At 57.7% G+C, this 24,748-nt stretch overlaps 1 protein-coding gene across 1 annotated transcript; it reads left to right on the top strand.

Annotated features, from left to right (window-relative positions):
• Positions 1-17,658: 17,658 nt before the first annotated feature.
• On the top strand, positions 17,659-20,858 carry FOXF1 (forkhead box F1). The gene is made up of 2 exons (XM_081514518.1): positions 17,659-18,640; positions 20,084-20,858. The coding sequence occupies exons 1-2, from the start codon at positions 17,659-17,661 to the stop codon at positions 20,242-20,244; spliced, it is 1,143 nt and encodes a 380-aa protein (XP_081370644.1). The 3' UTR covers positions 20,245-20,858.
• Positions 20,859-24,748: the final 3,890 nt, after the last annotated feature.

The following is a 24,748-nucleotide window of genomic DNA, read 5'->3' as shown; positions in this document are numbered from 1 at the left end:
CCAAGGCAACCCCAGCCTGTCTAAGCTGTTGCCTTGGGATCCACCTGAGGCCAGTGACTGTGAGTGGACACATCTGGGGATGCGTGTCCGCCTTTACCGCCTGTGTCATTCTTTGCCGTCTCTGCCCCACGGAGTTCCCGAGTAATACAGCGTGCAGCCCAGAGACGCTATAGCATCTTAAAGCACATTATCCCTAGCAATAAACCATACGTATATTTATATTAATTGGCCAACAAAGTTACATCTTGTGACGTCATTTAATCAGAACTCCATAGGATTAAGTATTTTTAAGATTTATTTACTTTTTGGCTATGCTGGGTCTTCATTACTGTGTGCGGGCTTTCTCTAGTTGCAGCGAGCAGGGGTTACTCTTCATTGCAGCGTGCAGGCTTCTCAGTGCAGTGGCCTCTTCTGTTGCAGGGTGCAGGCTCTGGGTGGGAGGACTTCAGTAGTTCTGGCTCTTGAGCTCTGAGAGCGCAGGCTCAGATAGTTGTGGTGTCTAAGGGTAAGGAGCTCCTTGGCCTGAGGGATCTTCTGGGACCAGGGACCTCTTGCGTTGCAAGGTGGATTCTTAACCCCTGGACTACCAGGGAAGCCCGTGATTAAGTAGTGAATTTCTCCCTGTGCCATTGGAAAAGCCTGGATGTGCATCACCTGGGGGTAAATGTCTATGCAGTGCCTGGTGTGTGCATCATAAAGGTGACGGGCTGGGTGATGGGCTAGTGCCTCAAAGAGAGACAGAGTCGATCAAACTGAGAAGGAGGGCCTGACATCCAATGTGAGAGGTAGCAGGCCTGGCCTCTTGAGTGCTAACACAGGATCTGCGTTGCCCGGAAGGAGAAACAGAGGCTCAGAGATGGGTAGAACCTGGCCACGATCACAGAGCTGTAATAGAGAGCATGGCCCAGCACCCAGCAATTCCCTCTCAAAACTGCAAACCCCTCCAGAAGTGGCCATGACTGGAGAGTGCTGGTGCCCCGCCCCTTTCCAGGAAGTTCAGGGGGACCCCCAGGACTGGCTACTGTCTCACTGCAAATGGGCCACATGGGAGCAGGGAGGTGGCTGAGCTGACAGGACTGCACCTGGGGCAGTGAGAGCCTGCAGAGGGGAGGCAGAATGGGCAACCTGGCTGCTGGATGTGTGTGTGTGTGCGCACGTGTGTGTGTGCATACATGTGTATGCATGTATATGTGCATGTGTGTGTATGCACATATCATATATGTATTCAACAGGAAGGTCTAGGGATCCGCTCCCGCCCCAACACAACCCACATCCATCTGGCAGGAGCTCCCAGAATCTCTGGGCAAGATGTTCATAGGGGAAGGGATGGGATTTTGGTGTCCTGCCCAGTCCGGAGGCCAGGGGAGTTGGGCTTTGGCCAGTGTGGGTGAGGGGCCACGGCCACTTTTCTCTAGGACACACCTGCCCTGCCTGGGTGCAGGGGGGTGGGGGAGTGGTCCACCAGCCTTGTGATTAATCTCCTCCCTCGGAGGCCCTGGGCAAACATTTAGACTGGGGACTCCCTTGTTTCATTTGTCCAAATATTTGTAGCCTGTGGGTCACTTGGTCATTTCCTGAGAGGCTCAATTTGGGGTGACTTCAACCCACACACTCTGTCCCCTTGGGGCCAACCTGAGCATCTCCAGTGTGTATGGAAGCACAGCTGGTGATGGTCTGGGCCTCATTCAAACTGGGCTCATCCAACCCTGGACTCCAAGTCTCCCCCAGCCTTACATAAGTACTTGCATTCATTCACTCATTCATTCCAGCACCCTATGAAGTTGCTTTTTTTTAAATCAGCGTCCTCATGATTTTTCTTTGGGCCATCAGTTACTAAACTTCCTCCTGGGTCAGACTGATTCTCCTGAGCTGCAAGGGAGAAGGTATTACTTCTCCCCCATTTTACAGATGAGGCGACTGAAGTGCAGAGAAGTTAGGTCACCCACCTAAGGCTGCACAGGAGAGAGAACTACTCGAGAAGCCACACGCTCTGACGCCGCACACCGCACCCCCCCCCAACTCCAGACCATTCCACAGGCACATTCACGTTGCTCCTCTGCAGTGCGGTTCCCTGCGCCCTGGGGCGGCGCCTTCTGGACCCTGGGAAGCCGGCGGGAGCCTGGGGCAGGGGCGCGGGGCGAAGGCGGCAAGGGCCGGCAGCGCAGCTTGTCCTGCCTGGGGTCGCCTAGAAGCCGGAGCCTGTACTTAGTTCTCCCTGGTAAATAACAGCTCTGGTTTCTGCTAAAAGGATTCTTTCCCAGAACACAATAATTTTCATCTCCTCCTTGCTACAACCCCTAGTTTATGGCTAAATATACGCCATAATGAGCCGCTGGCCTGATAGCGTCGTTAAGGAGATATTTGACCTCGGGTTTAATTGCAGGATGGAATAAATGGCTGGGACGCGCAGAAGGGGCCCCGCCAGCTCGCAGGCAAGTTCAGGGCTCGGCATCTGGCATCCGCCAGCCCCAGAGAAAGTGGTGCGGCGGAGAAAGCGGCTCCCGCGGCGCCTGGGCCGCCGAGGAGGGCGAAGGCTCAGGAGCCAAGTGCAGCCATGCGGCCCATGTCAGCGCCGCCCGGAACCCTTGGGTGTGCGTGGATTTGGCCGGCTGCTGGACCATGGAACGTGGCCCTCTGGCGACTAACTCCCTCTTTCTGCCTGGATCGTGCTTTCCAAAGCCCTTCAGAAAAAAAGCCTCTGCTCCCCTCCCACCGCTCCCCTTCCCCTTGGCAGAACGCAAGGCCGGCTAGCTGGGCATTCAGCTTGGGATGCGCGTAGCCACCAATCGCAACAGACTAAATACCGGTTTGAAGCGTTCCCAGCACAGATGGCTGCAGAGGGCGAGGGGAGAGAAGGGAGCCGGGACGCGGGCGCCGGCACCTGTTGAAGAAGGCTACGGAGAGGGAGAAACGCGCGCAGGCGGACCGCTTGGTTATGCGGCCTGGAGCCCCGGAGGAAACTCGCGAGGGGCTCCGCCGAGCGACCCGCCTCCGGGCCGTCGACCCCGCGGCTTCTGCGTGAAAAACGTGGCCTGTGACCTCGGCGCCCCCGGTGGAGAGGGGTGGATTCCGGCCTGCGGCCGCGGAGGCTGCACCCGGTCACTCTCTTGGATTTTTCTCTCCGCTGCTCAATGTCAAGGCTACAAAAGCCGTCAAGGGAGTGTCAGCTGAGCGGAGGGCTTTGACAAATGACAACTGTTTGAAAGAAAAGAGTGCCGCTAACCGTGACTTGGGCCCAATTTATTCCATCTTGGTGTTTATTTGGGAGAGAGTGTGTAAGAAAGGGACTCTGCACAGCAGTGAAAGCCCCGGGAATGCTTTCTCCCCAGTGCATCTCCCACTTCAAGATCCTTTGGTCTTGAGTTAAGAACGCACCCACCCACCCCTGCAACAGCTCCACTGCCTCCATTACGTAAGCCCCGGGAAGTACGCCAGGATCCAACCTCCCAGACCCAACAGAGGGGTCCCAGGTCAGCTCCCAGGGGTTGGCGTGGAGCCCTGAAGTGGCAGAGACAGGGAGTGGGCACAGCCCTCAAGTTACCTCCTCTCCTGGAGTGAGTCCTCCCCACCTCTGCCCACAGGCTACCTAAACCTGGAGTCAGTGCTCCCTCCAGGCCGGGAAGAGTCCACCTGCAGAACTCTATGGCCAAGGGACTACTCCCTATTTTCCTCTTCCTGGAAAAAGTTTCCTCTCTTTGGGTCCCACAACCTCTTTACTGCTTGGGTTCTAGTCTGATTGCTGGGTCGGGCTGAGCCTGGCCTCCAAAGCCTATCTGAGCACAGTCTGTGGACTTTGTAGTACCCGGGGGCAGAGACTGAGAACCCAGAGTGTGGTGCCCAGATGCTGCTGGTAGCTCCAATTCCCCAGGCTGAAAGCCCAGGTGGGCTGTTCTCTGGGCACCCTGTACACAGAGCTGAGAGGGGCAGAACGGATCCAGAAGGTGGGAACAGCATCTATGCAAGCAGAGCATGGTGAGGAGCTGCAGAGATGTACCCAGCAGCCAGGATCTCCCAGCCTGGCCCTCCAGGAGATTAGACGAAGCTCCACTTGACCACACAGCTGCCAGGTTCCCGGGGCACAGTGTTTGGAGAAGGGCTGGGGGTGAGTTTCCAAGAGGAAGCATGTGGTTGTGATCCCCGAGTCAGTATCACTGTCCCGGCCCAGCACGCCTCCCGTTTGCGGTGGGAACCCTCCCGGTATCGCTCCACAGGGCCCTGCTTTTCCTGCTCTGGTTCAAAAAAAGCTAGCACAGGCCATGCTGAGAGTCAACAGAGGAAAAGAGGGCAATGGGAGTGGAGAAAAGGAGAAAACAGTCCCTTGATCTGAATGAACTGGGGTGGCCTTTGGAAAGCCAATGGCTTTTCCCCAGCAAAAAAAAAAAGTCATCAGGGCCAGAAAGCAAAGGTCAAAGCTTGGGGTAATTATATTATTTTAAAAGAAAAGAGACAAGGGAAAGTCTGGAGATGGAAGGAGGCTTGAAGCTGCATCTGCCCCAGCGGGCGGTCCCAAAGGAACTGTCTGGGTGCTCTTAGGGACGCTGCAGGACTTGAATCAGAATTTTTCTTACGCAGAAACCTGACTGTGCTACTGCGGGTGGCAGTGGTGGTTGGGGTGGGTGATAGCAAACAGAGTCCCCACTCTGCAGCGTGGAGGGAGGACACAGGATCATTTCACCCAGTTAGAAGGCTCAGCTGAGAGTCCCAGAGACCCAGGGTGCGCGCCTTTTGATTGGACCTGGGAGGCGAGCACCGCGAGGGTCCGAGGCTGAAGCTTCATCGGCAGGCTGTTTGTAATTCCATCCTTTTTTCATTAACATAAACACCACTTGAACAAAAATATACAGGGCCACCTACTTTGCCGGGAAAGACTGCCCAGCGCCCACCGGCCCCCGCCGGCCAGGACCCCTGCCCTCGCGGCGAGCCCCGGGGCGCCCGGGTCCACGGGATCCAAGCGGCGCGCGGGGCCCAGGCAGAGGCCGCCTTTGTGTGGCTGTGGGGCTTGAGGCCTCCAGGGTCTCGGGCCACCCCCATCCCCACCCCCGCACAGTTTAGCCTGTCATCCCGGTCGGCCGCCGGAGCCCCGACGGAGGTGCTGAGTTGTCAACGTAAATTCCTAGTTAAGCCACTTGTTGATAAAGCCTCGGGGCAAATTGGTCCCTCTTTACCTGCCCGACCCCCGCCCTCGCCGGCGCGGTCCTAATTGCAGCAGGAGCGGCGGCCTTGCGGCGAGCTAATTGGGTTGGAACCCGCTCGGCTTCGTTCAGCTGGACGCCTGGAAGGGTGGAGGAAGAAGCCGGTGGCGGAGGGTGGGGGGTCCTCGCGGCCTGGGACCTCCGGCTTGGGGTGAGCTTTAGGTGAAGGAAGAGCAATAATTGCGGGGTGGTCTCTGCGGTCCACGTAAACGGACGCGGCGACCGTGTGGCGGCTCTCCTTGGAGCGCCGGTCTCCCGCGTCCGCGTCCACGCAGGCCTGGCCCCTACTCCACACGGACCGCTGTGCGCTCGATCCTTGCGCCGACGGGGCTCTCCTCCAGCGCGCCCCGCCCCAAACCAGAGCTCAGCCCAGAGCGGAGGGTCTGAGCTTCGCTCTCTTCCACCCCGCTCTGGACCCCTCATTTCAGGACCCATACACGCACGAATTAAAAATCGAGAGTGTTTTGGAGACCGCAATGAGAAATGAGCCCGCCTGGTCCAGGCCCCGGGTCCAGACTGCGTCTGCCCACGGGCACAGGCAGGTCAAGAACAGAGCCGATTCCCCGTCTAATTCAGGGCCCCCAAAACGTAGCTGGAATTGTCCTAGGAAGAGACTTTTGACAATTTTTTCCTCTTAACGTTACTACCTAATTTCTGGTCTCCGCTATTTCCCATTACCCATACAGACACATTCCCAGCAATTTCGCACGTTAAGTGAATGTTCCGGTTTTGCAGAAAAGAGGAGAAAACAACACTTGGAGGCATCCGGGCTTCCTGAACCTTAGAGTCTGACTAGGCTTCTCACCCTCTAGCGGTAACCTAGGCTGCATCCAGGGTCCAGCGGAGACCCTTCCTATCCACCCCTCTCCCCTCGTGCGTCCAGCTGCCGCGGTATCCGAGACTAGACAGTCCCACCACGGTTGAAGGGGAGCGACGGGGCCGGAGATGCGCTCGTACTTGACTTCCAGAAGGCGCCCCTCCACGAGCGAGAGTCCTGGGTGCGCCTGGGCGCCCAGAACCCGGCCTTTCCGCTGAGACGCCCGCAGGAGAAGGCTGAATCCACTCTCCTCGGCTCCCACCCTGGCAGGACCAAGCGAGTAAGAAGGGGGAGCTCACTGCCCCCATCTCCTAAGACCTTGCCCCAGCCCGAGAGTTTTCGAATTTGCAACTCCAGCATCCGGCGCACGCCCCCTCCCCGGGGATGGTCGAGGTAAAATAAACACCGCGTTCAAGCAAGTAGAACCCATCATTAGCCCAAACCACGGTTAAAATAATTGCTTCGTCGCAGAAGGAGAGGGGCAGTAACCAGCCGGGTCTGCCCGGACCCTGCCGCCGCCGCCGCCGGGGCCTCGGTGAACGCCGAGTCACGTCGCAGCCAAGCCGGCCCCGACCCCGAGGGGTGGCGCGCGTGGCGCGGAGCCCCGGTGGGCCCGGGTCCCCGCGGAGAGAAACGCGTTCTGAGCTTCCTGCGCGAGTCAGAAGCCACCGTTTCGGCCGAACGCCAGCTCTCCATAATTATTTTCTGGGAGGCGACTAAAGAAGGCTCGAGTCAGACTCGCAAAGCTAGAGTGAGTCTTGGCTGCTTAAAAAGGAGAGAGAGAGTGAGAAAGAAGTTAGGGGCAGGTAGGCGGCAGGCGAAGTGGCAGACGGAGAGACTGAAGCTAAGTCCTTCAGAAAACGCTGCTTTGCAAAAAACGCGGAGAAGGCGTGGGGATGATCGCAAAGGGGTGTTAGGATACTCACTACTTGTCTCTTACAAAGGGTAAATTTGACTCCTAATTGAGTTAGTTTTCATGGCGAATTACATGGGTCTTAGCCCAATTTAGGGGTGGGGTGGGAATGACCCCGCGGAAGCTTAGCCTGCAGCTGCCACGTGAATCCAACTCATTCTTAAACTTTAACAGGGGAAAGGGAGGTGGGAGGAGAACGGAGATAAAAAGATCGATCTTAACCCTGAGATATAACAAAATGTTTAAAATATTTTGAGGTTTATGCTTTTTAAAATAGCAGGTCTTCCCATGTCGGGGATAGAATTTTTGCATGTAGTTAATTTCTGATTATTAAGAAAAATACCTGGGATAAAATTAATTGGTGCTGGAGGAGAGGAATGAATATTTAAATGAAAACCAAGTGCCCCCAGGAGATAAGTTTTTCAAAGGAACCCCCTCGAGGAACCGCGGTGTGATCAAAACTGCTCCAAGCTTTGGGGTAGCTCAAGCATTGAGCAAGTATGTTTCAAAATAAAAGAGCCAGAAAGTGTGAGTGACTATGTTTACGCCGCTGTTTTGTAAATTTTTAAATTCTACAGGGTATGAAGTGGCTGGCTGATAGGAAGGTGGGCATTGGCTGAGATGCAAAAATGAGAATAGTATCAAGGGACACGGAGCGGTTTTAAAGGCAAGGAGCCACACGGGGCCAGCTCTGCAATTGCCTCAAGTGGAGACTCAGTGCCTGGGCTGGTCAGGAGCCCTCCCCCCCCCAGCAAGGGATCCCACTGGAGGTTTGCTCTTGGGGGAGACAGGGACCCAAAGGCCCCCAAGGAGCCAGTGTGCTCCAATGTCTGTCTTTCCCCAAATCCTCCTGCACCCATTTAATTCCTCAGAAAAGAGTGGCAATACCCTCTTGCCAGGGTGACACCCTGGGGGAGGGCAGTCAAGGGTCTTGATGAGCCCCCACTCCTAGCAAAACATGCCCTGTTCAGAGCCAGGCCCCATCGCTCACTATCCCTGGCATTTCTCGGAACCTGGCTCTTGGGGAGCGGGGGGGTGGGGTGGGGTGGGGTGGGGTGGGGTGGGGTGGGGTGGGGGGCAGTGATCCCGAGCCCCCTTGCCCCATGGGGCGGGGGTTACAGGTTGGAGGGTACTATTTTGTTGTGATTTGAGGTGGAAAGCTGTGGGAGACGTGAAGCAGAGCCTCTCCTCTTCTTCCTGGAGGTGCCTCGAGTTGGGATCCCCCCACTAGTGCCCTTTCGAGGAGGAGGGAAGTGTCTGAAACTGGAGCCCTCACTCTGGGCCCTGGGCTCCTGTCTGCAAAGTGGGCTTAGCGACAGCAGCTCCTTAGCCCAGCACTGCTACACAGCAGGCACTCAGTGGTTCCCTAAAGGCAGTGCTGTTCTCATTTGGTCTTCACAGGGGCCCTCGGATGGCAGTATCTTTATTTTCACAACCATGCAAATGAGAAGAGGGGCTCAGAGAGATCTGGAAGCCGCACAGAGACTGTCCAGCAGCTGGGACAGAAAAGGGAGGGGGGGCAGGATTCTAACCCAGGTATTTGGTGGCTGGGCCCCTGCCCCAATGCCCCCTCCCCACGAGGGATGGGAGCCCTCAAGGGGCTGTTGACTGCAGAGGGTGACTGGAGACCAAGCCTGGCTGGTGCAGGGGCACACCTGAGACTTCATCAACCTGCCGTGTGTCAGCACATCAACTCTGAGTTGTCACAGGCCAGCGGAGGCTCTCCTCCACTGACCCTCCGATGATGCCCTGCCCTCTGAAGTAGGTGCCACACCACCTAGGGGTGGGGGCAAAATAGGGTGCCCAGGGGAGGGGACCTGTCCGAAGTCTCATGTGAGCAGATCCTCTGTTCATGTTCACACCACCAAAGCTTAGTCCACCAAGGTGAGACACACAGGACCTCGCCCCACACCCCCAAACACCAGGGATGAGGGAGCACCCACAGTGATAACAACCAGGTTGAGCATCACTCACAGTTGGGTAACTACCACTGTACTGTCCCATTTCTGGTTCTGCAAGTGAGGCACAGAGAGGTGAGGCCACCAGCCCCAGGTCACACAGTGAGCAGTGGAAGCCAAGTCTCACTCGTTTTATTTAAGAATTCTGCCCTGCTTTGCATGGATGTGGCTGCTCCCCCCACCTTTAGCCCCCCTCTCAGACCCTGGTCAGAGCTCTTCCGCATTTCTTCTCTGGTTCTCAGGCTGCCCTGTGAATAGGTACTGGCTTTATCCGCCACTTTAAGATAAGGAAAACCGGAGGCACCCAGAGGTGAAGTCACTTGGGAAGGCTCTCCTGGCTCAGTGCTGCCCTGGCCTCCTCGTCCTGCTTTCCTCCCTCTCGGGCCCTCAGGGACACTGGAGAGGGCTTCACAGGCTCTCCTGGGAAAGCCCACCCCAGGGCTAATGGGGATGAGGTCTGGGACCCGCTCCTCTGAAAATGGGACACAGAGAAACTGCCACATCGGAGTGGCCACTGCCCACCCAGTGCCTGGAGCCCCAGAGGGAGGTGTCCAGTTTGTGCTCAGCTGGGGCCATGCATCCAGACACACACACACACACACACGCACCCCCTCTGTCTCTGTCTCTTCCTCCTTAGATGTCCACTCTGTCCTCAAGCAAACCCCCTGCGCCCTCTGTGGGAGCCCCTGCTTCTTGCTGAGTCTCTGGGCTCTGGTGACCTCTCTGGGGTGGGGGAGGGTCTCTCTGTCTTCGGTCACCCATGCCTCTGCTCTGGGTGCACAGGGCAGGCTGCCCCGCACCACTTGGCTCTGAAGGGCACCGTGTGGTCTTCCCGCATCACACACACAGAGCTGGCTCCCCCATGGAAAGTGCAGAAAACACACTGGTGAGGCTGTGCAAGCCTGCATGCCCATGTGCAAGTCCTGGGGCGGGGGACATGCCCTGGAGCCACTGGATACAGCCTGGCTGGGACAGAGGACCCAAACCTGACCTAGTGGGAAGGCATGGGGAGGGGACATCACCTCCGTTTCCTCAGCAGACCCAGGGCTGTGGACTGCCTCAGGCAGGCGGAGCCTCTCCCTTCCTTAGCCTTGCTGGGTTGCTCCAATTCTGTTTGCTCCCTAGAAACAGCACTTGTTTTCATGTTTTCAATACCCTCTAAGAGGGAATAGACAGAGCTTTGCAAGCTGTCAGTGAAGACCAACAGGCACACTTTGAATGCACATACCGGCAGGTTTCTGGGAGCAAATTGTGACTTTTCACGAAGAAACAAATCTGAGCACCACCACCCCCCCACCTTGGCCTGGCCCCACCTTGGCCTTGCTTGGCCTGGCCCGCACTTTCCTCGTCTCACTCTCTGCCAACCCCTTCTTCTTCACAAACTGTGTGAGTTGTTGTATCTCCCCATCAACCCTGAGAAACAGAAAATACCTGATGTTTAAAATTTAATTTATATTTTCCCTTAAAAAAAAAAAAAAAACTTGGTCATTTTCACCTTCTCTGTCTTCACTGTCCACTCCCCCAGCCTCCAAAGGACTTCTTTCCATTGGTCGCCCCACCCTGTGAGCCAGCGTTGAGGACTGGTCCGTTTTTCTCTGCTGCACCTTTTGGGAAATACCTTTCTCTCCCTCCGTGTGGATCCCTTGCTCAAAAACAAGATCTGGGAGGCACTCTGGCACACACATCCTCACTCCCCACCCCCCACGTTGGGATGAACATCTTTCTGAGTGCAGCCGTCCAGGCAGCAGGGATGAAGAGACCTCAGCTGCTCTGGAGCTCACCCCGTGGGAAGGAGCACAGCCGCGGGCCAGGCATCCGGGGTGGGAGCCCCAGGACGCACGGTCCCCGGAGCGCTTTCTGTTCCTCAGAGTAGGATGCGCTGCTAAGGCCAGAAAACTCCCAAAAATCTCGCGGGGAAGAGGGCTGTAAATTCCTGGGCTGTAGCATTGTCAAATATTTCATTGAAGAACGTCATGGAAAATGCGTGCTTTTGGGTAAAAGGCCAAGTGGAGGGACAAGCTCGGGACTGCAGCAGCACAAATACGAGTTTCTCTCTTTTTTTTTAAACTTGACCAAAACATGAACTTCTCCGTAATGTACAACTGACAGGGGAGATTAACTGCCAGGCTTGGGTCATGGATAGCCCCCACCACAGCTGCCCCCCAAGCGTGGCCCTGAGGGGTCCTCACAGGTGGGGTTTCTGAGCCCCATCTGAGCTGAGGGGGTGTGGCCAGGCCAGGGAGGCCAGAGGGTGTGGCTCTCTCCTCCTCACCTGGGGTATCCCAGGAAGACTCTCAGAGGGCCCCAGAGCCTGGCTTGCCCTTGACAAGAGAAGACAGCAGGCTGCCTAGGTTTGGAGTCTGGTTGGCAGCAGCGTGCGCAAGTGCAGCAGGGAGTGGGAGGCTTCCCGGTGGCATTCCCTGGGAGCCCTGGGGCTCCCCGGGACTTGGGGCCCCCTTCTAGTGCTCACTCTGCCTGCATTCCTCATCTCTGTGACTTTCCTGTGTGGGCTGCAGACAGAGGCTCACAGGGTTCTGCAGTCACAGCCCTGCAAAGACCTGCACAGAAGGCAGATGGTCCTCCAAGCCATGCCCCCTCCCCAGCACATCTCAGGGCAGGAAAGCTGCTCTGTCACTACAAACCGAGTAGGAGAACCCCGGGATCCAAACAGAACCTGCCTTCCAGGGTTACTGTGAGGGATTCTGAGCTAGAGTGGACTTTGAGGTGCCTAGTGAGGGTATAGAGTCGGGCCTCCATGACCGTTCGCTGTGTGATCTCCGCATTTTGATATCGGGTGTTCAGCTGCGTGCAGTCTCCTACTCACATCACCACACCCCACTGCAAACACACCGCCTGACGCTCTGGGTAGACGCGGTGCCCCGGTGCAGACCCCTCTCCTTGCAATACGCAGCCCAGGGTGCTCCGTATGCACAGGCATGCACCACGTATAAAACCGCTGTATCGTGTGCAACATAACCCATTAGATACACACCTGACAACAGTGCACACAGCTCTCCATCATATGATCCACAGAGCCTGTGACATTCTGTCCAGAATACGTGACACTGTACATACCCCTGACGACTCTGCGTGCGCAACCGCGTATATACTACACCCACTTTACAATATCTGATGTGCAGGACACCTCCCAGTGCGCTCCAGTATTCCACACGCACAATGTGTTACATTGTTTCCATCTTAAAATATTCATCACGCGGGTACCCATGTTAGTAATGTTCAACATAAGAAAGTCATGTCTGCACACCTCGTGCTATTCTGTGCACACAGGCCTGACGCTGTACACCCACCTGACACAATCACGCTTATGCTTATGGGGCTGTACTGGGTGCCCTTCTAATTCTACACTTCTTGCCCTCTGGACAATATTCTGCACATTGGCACTCGCCATACAGTGTGCACCTTTAGAGTCTGCAGAGAAAAAAATCCCACTTTGTGCACAGATCATCCTACAGTTGTGGGGAGGACATCCGCTCTCCTGACCCTGACTTTCTCCCCACAGTCTCCCGACCCCGGGGCTACATTTTCACCACAAATATCCCACCCTCAACCCCTACCGAGGCCCCCAAGCCAGGAGGCTTCCTTTACTGCCCAGCGCCCACGTTGTTCTGGGGTCCGCCCGCACTACCTTGTGTCGCCTTTGGACGTCGCCCGGGAAGGGGTTCGAGGGAGCGGGGACGAGGGAGGCGCGGGCCGGCGGTAATGCAGAGCAGGGGCGGCGGCGGGCGGGGCGGCTGCCCTCGCGGTGGGTGGTCGGCGGCCGCCCCCGCCCCCGCCCGCTCTGCCGGCCCGGGCACAATCCGAGCTGGATCTGGTTCCCTGCTCGGGTTACGGCGCGCTCTCGGCCCGGGCGGCTTCACTTAAGCAATTAGCCAGTAAAAATACCTCGGGCTTGGGGAGTGGGAGACATGGCAGGCGTGTCTGTTTTTACAGCCCCCTCCCCATTTGGGGATTCCTGGGGCTGGCGCTGGAGCGCAGATTTGATTTGGGGTGGCAGGGGGTTCTTGATGGATCTTTACACGAGAGCAGAAAGCAGCCGGAATCCCCCTTCTGCATTTTCTCCGACCGTCCCTGGAGCTGGGCCCCTGGGGGTTTTGTTTGTTTCTGTCTGTTTGGATAGCCTGGCTTTCGGGGCAGTCTTGTCTAACTCCCAACAGCTCTAAGAAAAAGATGCCGTTATTCAGTTCCATTTTTTTTTTTTTTAGATGAAGACACCAAGTTACAGCATGGGGAATCACAGCTAATAACACTGTATCATATACTTGAATAGTCCTGAGAGATCTTAAACGTTCCCACCGGCAGAAAAAGACATGGTAACTATGTGACATGATGGAGTGATTTTGCAACATATACATGTATCAAATCAACTGCACACCTGAAATGTACCCAATGAGTCAACTGGGGAAAAATAAATCAACAACTCCTCCCCGCCAAAAAAAAAAAAAACCCCACCAGAAACTAATGCACGAATGGCTTATGCAACATCCCTACACAGTGAAGGCTGGATTCAAACCCAGACCACATCGGATTGTGGGTCTACAGGTAGAGAGTCTCTGTCACGTACTCAGGGGCTGTATCCTAGTTCTGCAGGGTGACCTAGGACACGGGGTAACGTCACTGAATCCATCTGTAAAGGGAGGGACAATATGGACCTGGTAGGACCGTCTGTGAAGGTTAAAAAGGTATTTTGGGGGGTGTTAGCCAGAGTCTTGGGTTCAGTTCATGGATGGGAGGTTGTGGATTCATGGGTGGGCTCCACGAATTTGGTGAAACCTTGAAAATCATTCTACAAATGTCGCAGGTATATGTCCTCTGGAAGGGGTGGGTGTAACGCTGTGGATTTCAACAGTTTATCAAAGGGAGTCACAGCCCAGAGAAAGGTTAAGAACATCCGAGAGGTGCAAAGCTCAACCCTGGGTGCACGGCCAACCAGTCGATAAGTTCTACTATTACCATGTGCTTGTGGCGTCTATTATTCTACCACCATCAGTTCTCCAATGGGTCTCAGTGCCCTTGAGCCTGGAAAGCCAGGGATGGGGGTGGGGGCAACGGAAGCATTTCTAAAACTCACTCTCTCCACCCCAGGCCTGTGAGGAGGCATCTGGGAGGGTAAAATTCCAACAGCCAGCCTTTGGAGGTGGAGAAGAACCACGGAGAGGCGTTCGCTTGGTAGCACCGGCTGAGCCAGGCCAGGGCCTCAGTTTCTCCATTCCCAAAACGTACGATTGGCGAGAGCTCTTAGGAGCAACTGAAGAGCTGAAAGCTTGGTCTGGGGCACCTGGAAAGCCCTCCTTGCCATGCCTGTGGTTCTCTCCAGAATCAGGGTGGGGGGACCCCCGGATCACAGAGCTGGAGTTCATTTCCTCCCCCTTTACCTGCTGCCATGGTGGAGATGTGGGGGTGGGGAGAGCCTCCGTCTGCCACATTCCTGAGGCTGCGAGGCCATTCAGCCCCTCCCTGAGCACAGTAACTGCTGGCCTTCCCCCTGCAAAGTCTGTTCTACTGCTAGACCTCAGGGGTAAATGGAGGCCAGGTGGGGCCCAGCTCCACACTTCCTTCCAGGAACGCCAAAGCTTTTTCCCAACCCACAGGAGCCCCCTGAGGGAGCCGGTGAGAAACAATGACGAGCAGGAGTGAGGAAGACTGATCTGGGGTTAGCCCAAGGATGGACTCTGCAGCCTTCTCCCCACCTAAGAGAGGGCCTAAGAGGGAAGGGGGTTGCTGGGAAAAGGCCCCCCATCTTCATGCTCCGTACAGCCCCCTCACTTTGGAGGCGAGCTGTCAGTGGAGGAGGAGCGAGAGAAAGGGAGGGGTCACTATCACTTTCTGGGAGCCTTCGCCCCTCGCTGCCTTGGGAGAGGGCCATCTCCCTCGCTAGCTTCTCTTCTAAAGGTCAGCGGCGTTCCCATCAGCGGGCGGTAGCGACCCCTTCTCGGGAACTTCCCTCCCGGCGCCGCGGGGCCTCCTACCCTGCAGCTGCCGTTTGGTGGAAGAAAAAAAAAGTGATGGAGGGAGAGAATATGAGAGTGCGTGTGCGTGGACGTGTGCGCACGGGAATGGAGCTGCCGGGCTTGTGCGGCGGGCTGTGCGTGGGCGAACGCGCAGGGCAGGAGTGTTTACACGTAACTGAAAGTTTGTCCTCAGCGGGTAGGCAGGGCCTGAGCGGTCGTGCGAGGGCTGGGGCGCCTGAGCCGTGTGAGGGGTGTTCTCTGGGAAGACGGATGGAGGCCGTGCGCCGTGCTCAGGATGCCTGCGTTCGGCGGGTGCCGGCCGGGCTGTGTCAAGCTGCGATGGGTCTGCCAGCGCGCGCCTACCTGCGCGAAGACACAACCACACACTACGCGGTCATGTTTCTCACTCCCCCCTTCCCCAGCCGGGCCCTGCCAGCGCGCGGAGCCGAGACCCCGGGAGAGCCGAGCGGAAGCGCAGCGCAGAGAAAGGTGGCTTTGCCTAGAGCGCGCTCCGCCAGGGCAGGCTAAGCCGCCGCCGAGACGCCCAGCTCCTCGCACTGACGTGCCAGGCGCCCCGAAGGCGACGAGGCGTCTACCGCCGAGGCTACAGGCGTCGGAGCGAGGAAGGGGTGGGTCAGAGTGTGACAAGGAGGCCAGAGAAACCAGAGAGGCCGGTGGGCTTTGAAAAGCGCCGCGGTGCCACACTCCGAGCCGGGCACACGCCTCTCGCCCCTGCTCGCGCCGGGGCACGGCGTCCCGGCTCCTCGAGATGACCCGCGAAAACACCCCTCACCTCCTTCCTCGAAAGTCTGCGGAGTGAACTGCACTCACCTGGCTCCCCGCGTGCGACGTCGCGCCCGGCTCCTGCGCCGTCCTGTGCTCGGCGCCTCCGCCCCCCACCTCGTCCTAGCTCGCACCCCAGCGCCGGGAGGGTGGCAGAGGAAGCCTGGGTGCGAGCCCCCTGCTGCGGGCAGCCTGGCGCGCTAGGGCCGCCCGGGCCCGCGCTCCCCGCCCGCGCAGACTGCCTTCCGGAACCTGGCCTGGCGCGCAGTGTCAGAGGCCCCCGCGGCGGCGGCAGGCCGAGCCCACAGGGGCATTAGGCCAACTCCCCCCCGCGCACGCGGAATTCTATTATTATTATTAAAGAATCCCCCAGAACGTGTTTACGTTGAGCCGTATAAACTTCCTGCCAGGGCCTTTACCATCTGCGAGAAATCGGAACCTGCTCTTGCGAAGCGGGGACACAAGCACCGCGGGGCCAAATAGGCGGGTTTTCAGCGTGTGTGTTGGGGGTGGGGGTGTCAGCTGAGCTATGTGTGGGCTCAGATCAGAGAGTGGCTGGTGTACACACGAGTGAGAGTAGGTGCGAACTGAAGCTCCTGTGGGCCTTTTGTGTGTGCGTGAGCGAGCGCGTGAGTGGGCACGCACATGCCTGAGCGCCGTATGTGCGTGAGTGGGAACGAACGCGGTTGTGTTTGCAGGTCTGAGTCTGGGAAATTTACCGCGTTTGCCTGTGCATCGGTATACGCACGGGTGCACAAGTTAGTGAATGCGCCCCGCCACTTGTTGAAGGAGCCCGTGGGGTCCTGGTTCCCCGCAAGGCCAGAGGTTCTCACTCGCTCCCCGAACGACCCGCGGCGCCGGAGACAAAGCTGCAGCGATCCGCCCTGCGCTTTCGTTTTCCGCCCGCGCTCGGCTCCAGCGGCTGCCCGCCTGCTCGCGCGCTGCTGGGCGAGTCCGAAAAGTCCCGGGCGCGGCGCAGTCCTTCCCGGGGCGGGGAGAGAGGGTAGGCGGTCCCTCGCTGGAACACCCGCCCGCCGGCCGCGGGGACTCGTAGCCGAGCCGGCTGTGCCCGCGATGGCCACTACCCGGCGGCCACAGCCGCCGCTTCAGTTGCGATTCGCCACCAGGCAATACGCGTCGGGGAAGGCCCGGGACTCCGGCTGCGTTTTCCTCCGCGCAGCCCGGGTAGGGAAGGCGCGGTGGGGGGGTGGGGGGGTGCCCAGCGCGCAGCTGGGCTGAACCCCTGGCCGAGGGCGCATTAACACTTGCTAGCCAGGTTGGTGGAGGCGGGGCGGGTTCCGCAGGCGGCCGCTGGGAGGCGAGGGTGGGGGCCCTTTAAGCGCCCACCACCGCGGGGTACTGGAGGGGGCTGGGAGGGGAGGAAACTCCTGGAGGGTCTTACGCCGGCCCGCGCGAGACGCCGCCGCCAAGAGACTACACAGAGTGGGCGGCCTCGGCTGGAGTCGTGGAGCCGAGCGCCGCGGGTGGCGAGGACCAAGCGCTGCTCCCCGCGGGGGCGCACGGCCAAAGGCCCGAGGGGGGTGCCTGCCCGCCCCAAAAAACCGGTGTGTGTGTGTGTGTGTGTGTGTGTGTGTGTGTGTGTGTGTGTGTGTGTGTGTGTGTGTGTGTGTGTGGGGGCTTCCTCGCGGTCTCCGCCCAGGCTGCAAAGAGGCTGCTCTCAGCCTCTGCTCAGCTCCTTCCCTTGTGGGAGGGCGGGAGGGAAAGAGGGAGGAGTGTAGGGGGGGGAGGAGGGAGCGGGAGGGAGAGCGGGGGGCTCTGCGCCAACCGCCCGCGGACCCGGCCGCTCCTCGGGGAGGACGAGCGGGCGGGGGAGGGCGCGCCGAGGCTCGCTCCGGAGAAGCGGCCGCCGATGACGGCAGAGGTGCAGCCAGCCCCGCGCGCGCAGCCCCCTCCCCCTCGGCCCCCTCCCCCTCCTCCTCCCCTTCCTCCTCCTCCTCCTCCTCCTCCCGGCTCGTCGGCCGCGCAGAGCAGCAGCGGCAGCGGCGGCGGCGGCAGCAGCCACCCGATGTCTTCGGCGCCCGAGAAGCAGCAGCCACCGCACGGCGGCGGCGGCGGCGGCGGCGGCGGGGGAGGCGGCGCGGCCATGGACCCCGCGTCGTCCGGCCCGTCCAAGGCCAAGAAGACGAACGCCGGCATCCGGCGCCCGGAGAAGCCGCCCTACTCGTACATCGCGCTCATCGTCATGGCCATCCAGAGCTCGCCCACCAAGCGCCTGACGCTCAGCGAGATCTACCAGTTCCTGCAGAGCCGCTTCCCCTTCTTCCGCGGCTCCTACCAGGGCTGGAAGAACTCCGTGCGCCACAACCTCTCGCTCAACGAGTGCTTCATCAAGCTGCCCAAGGGCCTCGGGCGGCCGGGCAAGGGCCACTACTGGACCATCGACCCGGCCAGCGAGTTCATGTTCGAGGAGGGCTCCTTTCGGCGGCGGCCGCGCGGCTTCCGAAGGAAATGCCAGGCGCTCAAGCCCATGTACAGCATGATGAACGGGCTCGGCTTCAACCACCTCCCGGACACCTACAGCTTCCAGGGCTCTGCTGGCGGCCTCTCGTGCCCTCCCAACAGCCTGGCGTTGGAGGGAGGTCTGGGCATGATGAACGGCCACTTGCCGGGCAACGTGGACGGCATGGCTTTGCCCAGCCACTCGGTGCCCCACCTGCCTGCCAACGGCGGCCACTCGTACATGGGCAGCTGTGGCGGCACGGCGGCCGGGGAGTACCCGCACCACGACGGCTCGGTGCCCGCCTCCCCACTGCTGCCCGCGGCTGCCGGTGGGGTCATGGAGCCCCACGCCGTCTACTCGGGCTCCGCGGCTGCCTGGCCTCCCTCCGCCTCGGCGGCGCTCAACAGCAGCGCCTCCTACATAAAGCAGCAGCCCCTGTCCCCCTGCAACCCCGCGGCCAATCCCCTGTCCGGCAGCCTCTCCACGCACTCCCTGGACCAGCCGTATCTGCACCAGAACAGTCACAACGCTCCTGCTGAGCTGCAAGGTGAGTGGGGAGCCCCGAGCTATCCCCAGGACTGGGGGGTAGGGGGAGTGCGGCAGACATCTGTGAGTACACTACAGACCTAGCCCCCCCCCCAGACTGCTGGCACCCTGGTCTGGAGCCTGCGGCCACGTCCGTGGGGTGCCAGTCCCCAAGCTGCACCATGGAGGCCTCAGCTCCCCAAGGTGTCTCTCTGTCTACCTCTCCCTGTCTGAGGGCTGAGTGCAGCCCGGAATCCCTCCATAGACTAACATGCCGTTTTCCTTTCTGTTTCAAAGCCCAGATAGATGCTGGCCGCCCCAGCCTGGCCAGGTAGGCCCCATCCTCACCTCAAAGACTTAGACTCCAATATTCTAAGTCCTCTCAGGTCCCTTAGCCCCCTGACACCTGGGTGAGTTCCCAGGATGGAGCCAGCCCAGCCCCAGGGCAGCTGGCTCGCTCCGGCTGCTGTGGGAGAGCCGCCTCTGCTCTGAGCCGGGCAGGATGGAAGAGTTAGGCCCAAAGCCGGTGGGGCTCAGCGCTGGCGCTCAGAGGCTCAGAGCCCGGCCTTTCGGGAACCAGGCCCGGGGCATGCGAACGTTGAGTCGGGGGCTTTTTGTGGCGACAGAGGCTGAGAGGGGCCCAGATCGAAGGTCTGAGCTGCAGGCCCCAACAGACTCTGTTTCTCAGGATCCAGGTTTCTAGGCCCACAGGTACCGCTCTGCTTCCAATCCCCCCTGAGAAAAAAAGATGCACAGCCATCTTCCCCTCTGGACCCTCCATCTCAGCACGCGCTAGCAGACTTCTGGATCTGGTTCTTGAAGGAGCTTGGAGGGATCCAAGCAGGGGCCTGTCAGGGGTCAGCTGTCAGCAGCCTGCGGGAGGCAGGAGCCGGGCCTGGAGGCTGGAGGGCTCTCCACAGGGGTTGCCCTGCTGCTTCAAACTCCAGCCGGCCTCCAGCAGTCCTGTAGGCTTGGCTCCCCAAAGACGCTTCCTCTGGAGAAGCCCTCTTTGCTCCTGTGTTGGCCCCTGCCGGCCTGGCTCGTTGCTCTGGGGACACCGCCACCTCCGGCAGCTGGAAGGTGGCTGCCCAGCGCCAGGCCCAGGCCTCAGGCTGCCCTGGAAGTGGAGGCCGCTGGACCGTCCCTGCTGGCCCCCTCACCCCTTCCTCGTCAGCCACTGGAAGCCCCCCAAGCCAGGCTCGGCGTCCAAGGAGGGAGAGACCCGGGCAGCGGGGCAGCCAGGGTAGCAGGGGTCCTTGTCAGTGTCAAGGGAATCTTCCCTCTGGGCGCTGGCCCGGCTGAGACCTGAAACCGGGAACTGGGACGTGGGGAGGCCTCGGCCCAGCGCCGAGCCAGGCAGGCCTGCCCCCGGGGCGCCCCACGGTAACGGTGCTTCTCCACCTGGAGCCCGGACCTCCGGAGGCCACCCTTTAACGTCCCCTTTCCTGTCGCCTCACCCCCGCAGGCATCCCGCGGTATCACTCGCAGTCGCCCAGCATGTGTGACCGAAAGGAGTTCGTCTTCTCTTTCAACACCATGGCATCCTCGTCCATGCACTCGGCTGGCGGCGGCTCCTACTACCACCAGCAGGTCACCTACCAAGACATCAAGCCCTGCGTCATGTGAGGCCACAGCTCCGGGGCCCCTCCGGGCAGGGGCTGGCCGTGTGCAAGGACTTTGGAACCCGTCACCAGAAACTGCTTTATTTTATTTTATTTTTTTTTGAGGTATAACCGTCGGCAGAAGAAAAGGGTTTGACCCCTCCCCAACCGGATTATTGAGAAAGGGATCCCGCAAGGCGAAGACGGAGCGAGGTCGGCACCTCCCCCCACCACCACTCCCTCAACAGTTTTTTTTAAAATGGTGATGGCGGGGGTCTGATCTGACTGCAGCTGTTGATAAATAAGTATCTATTTTTGATCCGACTGAAACCGGCTGAGAAGGTGCTGTGTTGGGGAAGAACTCTCAACATCTGAACACGCATTCTGCTACGGTCTCTCCCTCTCTCCCCCTCCAACGGCAAACGTCGGGGAAGGTTTATAGGAGAAAGGCAAACGTGTGAAACCGTCATTATCAAATACTTTTATTTTTTGGTTGAGTATTTATCGTTTTATTTTTATTTTTTTTTTTTGGAAAGAATGTCTTGGAATGCGCGTCTCCTTTTTAGAGCCGTCTCTTGTAAGGAAAGGAGGGGGCGACAAGAAGTCGCCCTCTCCCTCCCCACCTCAGAAGTCCTCCCGTCAGCCACAGGTGGATCCTTGTGCGAGTAACTTGCATTTCTGAAGCCACTGCTCATCTTAGGAAAGAAACCAGGAGCCCAGAAGCAGGCGGTTCTCCCGGCCTCTGCCACCATCCTCCTCCGCCTTCCTCTCCTTCCTTCTCTTCAGGCTTTTTTGGTTTGGGTTGAACTTTGTTTTGACTGATTTGGTGGGTGTTTTTTCTCCTGAGACCCAGCTGTCTCCGATCTCTACTGTAAACTTTCTGGTGGGAGCGTGAGGCAGGCAGGGTGCAGTGGGGACAGGGAAGGCCCGCTGAGCGCCCTGAGTCAGGATTTCGGTGACGCAGAAAGGTTAAGGCACTTTTTTAAAAAAAACGATAGCAAGGCTCATCCTGTTATTTATTCTACTTTCTTTCCCTAATAATCGAAACACCGCATAGGCTCCTCCGTTTATCAGTATTAATGGTGTAACTTTGTTGGCAATATTTGCCGCGTAGAATTTTTTTTTTAGATATCCATTGTAAATTTGAAACTAAGTCCGATCTGTGTAAAGACAAATTTCCATATGTTTTATATAAATATATATATATATATAAAATGAAGGACTCCCCCCCTTTTTTTTAGTATTTTGGCTGCTGGGGTGCAGCGTTTGTGACACGTATTTTAAATTTCCTTCTGCACTGTACAAAAATGACAATTTGAGGATGTTTTTGCCTTTTGTGTATTTTTTCCTAAAGAAGAACAAAAATAAAAATGTATAACATTTGTATATGGCCTTATATTGTATCAACTAGAAATAAAATTGCATGAGTATTTTATTGGGATTGCAGAATATCTTCAAAATATAGACAGTAACCGGCCTGGGTTCGCCAGTCTTTTTTTTCTTTCTTTCTTTCTTTTTTGTATTTAAAGTATGGATGATTCTTAATTCTTTTTCCCCCTTTTTATTTGTTGGCTAATCCTTCTCTTTTCACTCTTCATTTCACATTGAAGTGAAATCTGGACAAGAGTAACTATTTTTCTTGGCTTCCGTTTTTTAAGAAGAGCCCTTTGCCCCTCTAAATGTCATTTTTTGTTTTTAAAAAAATAATCAAACTTAAAAAAAACCTGTAGTTTTCCCTCCCCCAGGGAAAAACATACATATATATATATGTGTGTGTGTGTGCACATATATATAATATTTTACACTTTCTCTTTGCTCACTCCAGGACCAATGAGAATTGTATTTTGAGTTTCAAACTTTACTGTTTCCAACTGTTGTAAATCATGGAGCATCTTCTAAGGTTTTATTTTTTTGATAGGAGATTTTTTTTTGTTGTTGGTGCCCTACACTTGGTTTTCCCCAATGGAGAAGCAAGTAAACTTTGAGCAAGAAAAAGGCTCTTGGTGGGAGAGCAAGGTGATAGGCACGTTTCTCCCCTAAATCATTAGGGGGGAAATCCATTTTAAAAAGTCTGTCTCCCCTACTGACCCTCTTTCTATTCCAATTCCCAGCTACCTAGGAAAACAAACACAGTAAAGTCACATTGCCGGTGCAGCCTGTTCAAGACCCACCACAGTTTCTCCGCGTCGTGGGGTCATGAGCCTCTGAACCTGGTTCTTCTCAAATTTGACATTTTGGACATGAGGGCAATTTCTCCGGTGCTCTGTTACATCAAAATTATCAATAAACTCGCCCGGGCAATTAATGCCCAAACTAACAGCTGTCTATAAAACGGAGATAAAGGGGACAGGAAGAAGCCGGCAACTTTGTCCCTCGGGTCTCAGGCAGCTGGAGCGGAGGGTAGTGCATGGAGAGCAGCTTCACTGAGGGCAGAGGAGGCCCTGTCTTTGGGGCGGAGGCCACCTCTCCTTATCCCCTGCCCCCACCGATGCCCTGGAGAACCTGGCCAGAGCAAAGCCCTCAGGCCTCCGGTGCGGGAACCGCTGCGCTGGGGATCCAGACAACCTCGGCGGGCAGGCGGGAGGGGGCCCCTCCTTCCTCCCTTGGAGCCTGCGCCCCAATTAGGACGGAGGCTCGGGGAAGTGAGGCTGATTAGGAGAAACCCAATGCCGGCCCAGTCGGCGCGCGCCCCGGTCTTCTGGTGAGGCTTCTCCAGACCCCGCGCCCACTCCCTTGGCTCCTTGGCGCGCCAGAGGCCTCTGTGCGCCCTGGTAATGCGGGGCTTCGGCGCCACTGGACCAGAGTCCGGGGTGGCAGTGAACCCCGGTTTCCTGTTCATCTCCCCTGCAGCACCTTCATTTCGGCGGGATCTCCCAGCACACTCACATCCTGGCCAGGCTGGATGGGAGGCACCCAGAGGGACTGGGGCAGGAAAACCGGCCCTGGGGAGCCCAGGGATCAGGGATGGGCCTGGTCTCGGTCTCGGGCCTGACCTGGGGTCTGGGGACGAGAGAAAAGTCCAGACCTCCCTGCAGAAAGGAGAGTCTGGCTCCAGGCAAACCCGGAAGGGCCAGATTCTACAGGCGTTACTTCCTCCACATCCACGACCAAGATTTCACAAGGCCTGCTTCGCAGAACTGCATTCGCTTTTGTCGAGGCCGACCCAAGGCCCATTTTGGTCTGGCTCACACTGGGACCGCAGGATGAAGCTCCCATTGCTAGGTGCCAACACAAAGGCGTGCACAGTTCATGCAAGTTACCAGCCTAAAATGCAAACGCACTTCTAAGGTGGTCACACGCCCTGCCCTAGGTGCGTATGTACGTAGAGTATCCTTCTAGCTTAGGAGCATCCTCGAGAGAATTAATTCAAAAGTCCTGTGCATACCTTTAGGGTGTTTGTCCTGGAACAATGCAGACAGACACCCTAAAGGTATGAATACCCCCCAAAGTAACAGGCCAGGGGGTGGGGGAAGTGGCCAGGACAGAAATCGATAGGGTTTCTATAAGAGGATGACACATCCCGCCGAGGCTGCAGCTCCCTGCAGCTCTCCGCGAGGGGCCGACGCCCTAGACACAGCCGCGCCTCGGCTGCAGGCCATGGCGGCCCCAGGCAGCAGCTGCAGCAGCGCCTTGGCGCTGTGTCCTGGCTCCCCGGCCCCTGGCGAAGGGGATCTGCAGGCCCGGTGACCAGTCTGCACTCAGGGTGTGCGCTTCAGAAGGAAGGGAAAGTGCCTGCCGGGTCCTGCTGTTTTCTTGGCTCTTGGGGGGAAACCGAAGGGGTAGCGGTGGGGAGGGTGAGGTACTGAAAGCCTGGCTCCCCGCCGGCAGCACTCCTGGAGGTAGTGCAGAGATGGAGCTGGAGCCCCAGCCCTGCAAGGCTTGACCTGGGCAAGCCACAGCACCTCTGAGACTCGCTTTTCCTCATCTCTAATAGTAACGTTATGTAGACATATGGGCACGGTGGTCAGCGAGGCGATGTCTGTCGGGAGCAAGAGGACAGCCTAGCTCCAGGGTGCCCAGACGGGAATGGCCATGAGATTCACACATTTCTTATCCTTCTCCGCTTCATTGTCGGGGTGGGTGCCAAACACGATGCAAGAACTTGTATTTTACAAGCCCACCCTCTCAAGGACTTGAGCATCCAGCTTGGGGACCACTGGACTCCCCATCTTCCAACACGATGCACTTGGACGTTTGTTCCCTCCTTTCCCAGGGAGGAGGAAGACATCATCCCATCTGGCTCAAGAGATGGAATTCTGACATGGGGCTGAATCAGGGGTTCCGATAAGGACCCAACCCAGGACCGCCTAACCTCTGGTCAGGAGACCCCTGAGCTCAAGGGCTTCCCTTCTGAGATTGTGACTCAGGGACTGCCCTCATCAGAAACACCAGGGGTGTCTGTCTGCTCCAACTCTGGGGGGGGGGGGTGGGTGGTGCTGAGAGTCACTGCCTTAGAATCTCTGGAGGAGGGGCCCAGGAATCCTCAGGCCCACAGGCTTCCAGGGGGTCCTGATGGGTGCCAAGTTTAG

This window comes from Giraffa tippelskirchi, chromosome 7 (assembly GCF_054371585.1).
Source record: "Giraffa tippelskirchi isolate mGirTip1 chromosome 7, T2T-mGirTip1v1.2.pri, whole genome shotgun sequence".
Taxonomy (NCBI): domain Eukaryota; kingdom Metazoa; phylum Chordata; class Mammalia; order Artiodactyla; family Giraffidae; genus Giraffa; species Giraffa tippelskirchi.
This window is presented reverse-complemented; position numbering and strand designations above follow the sequence as displayed.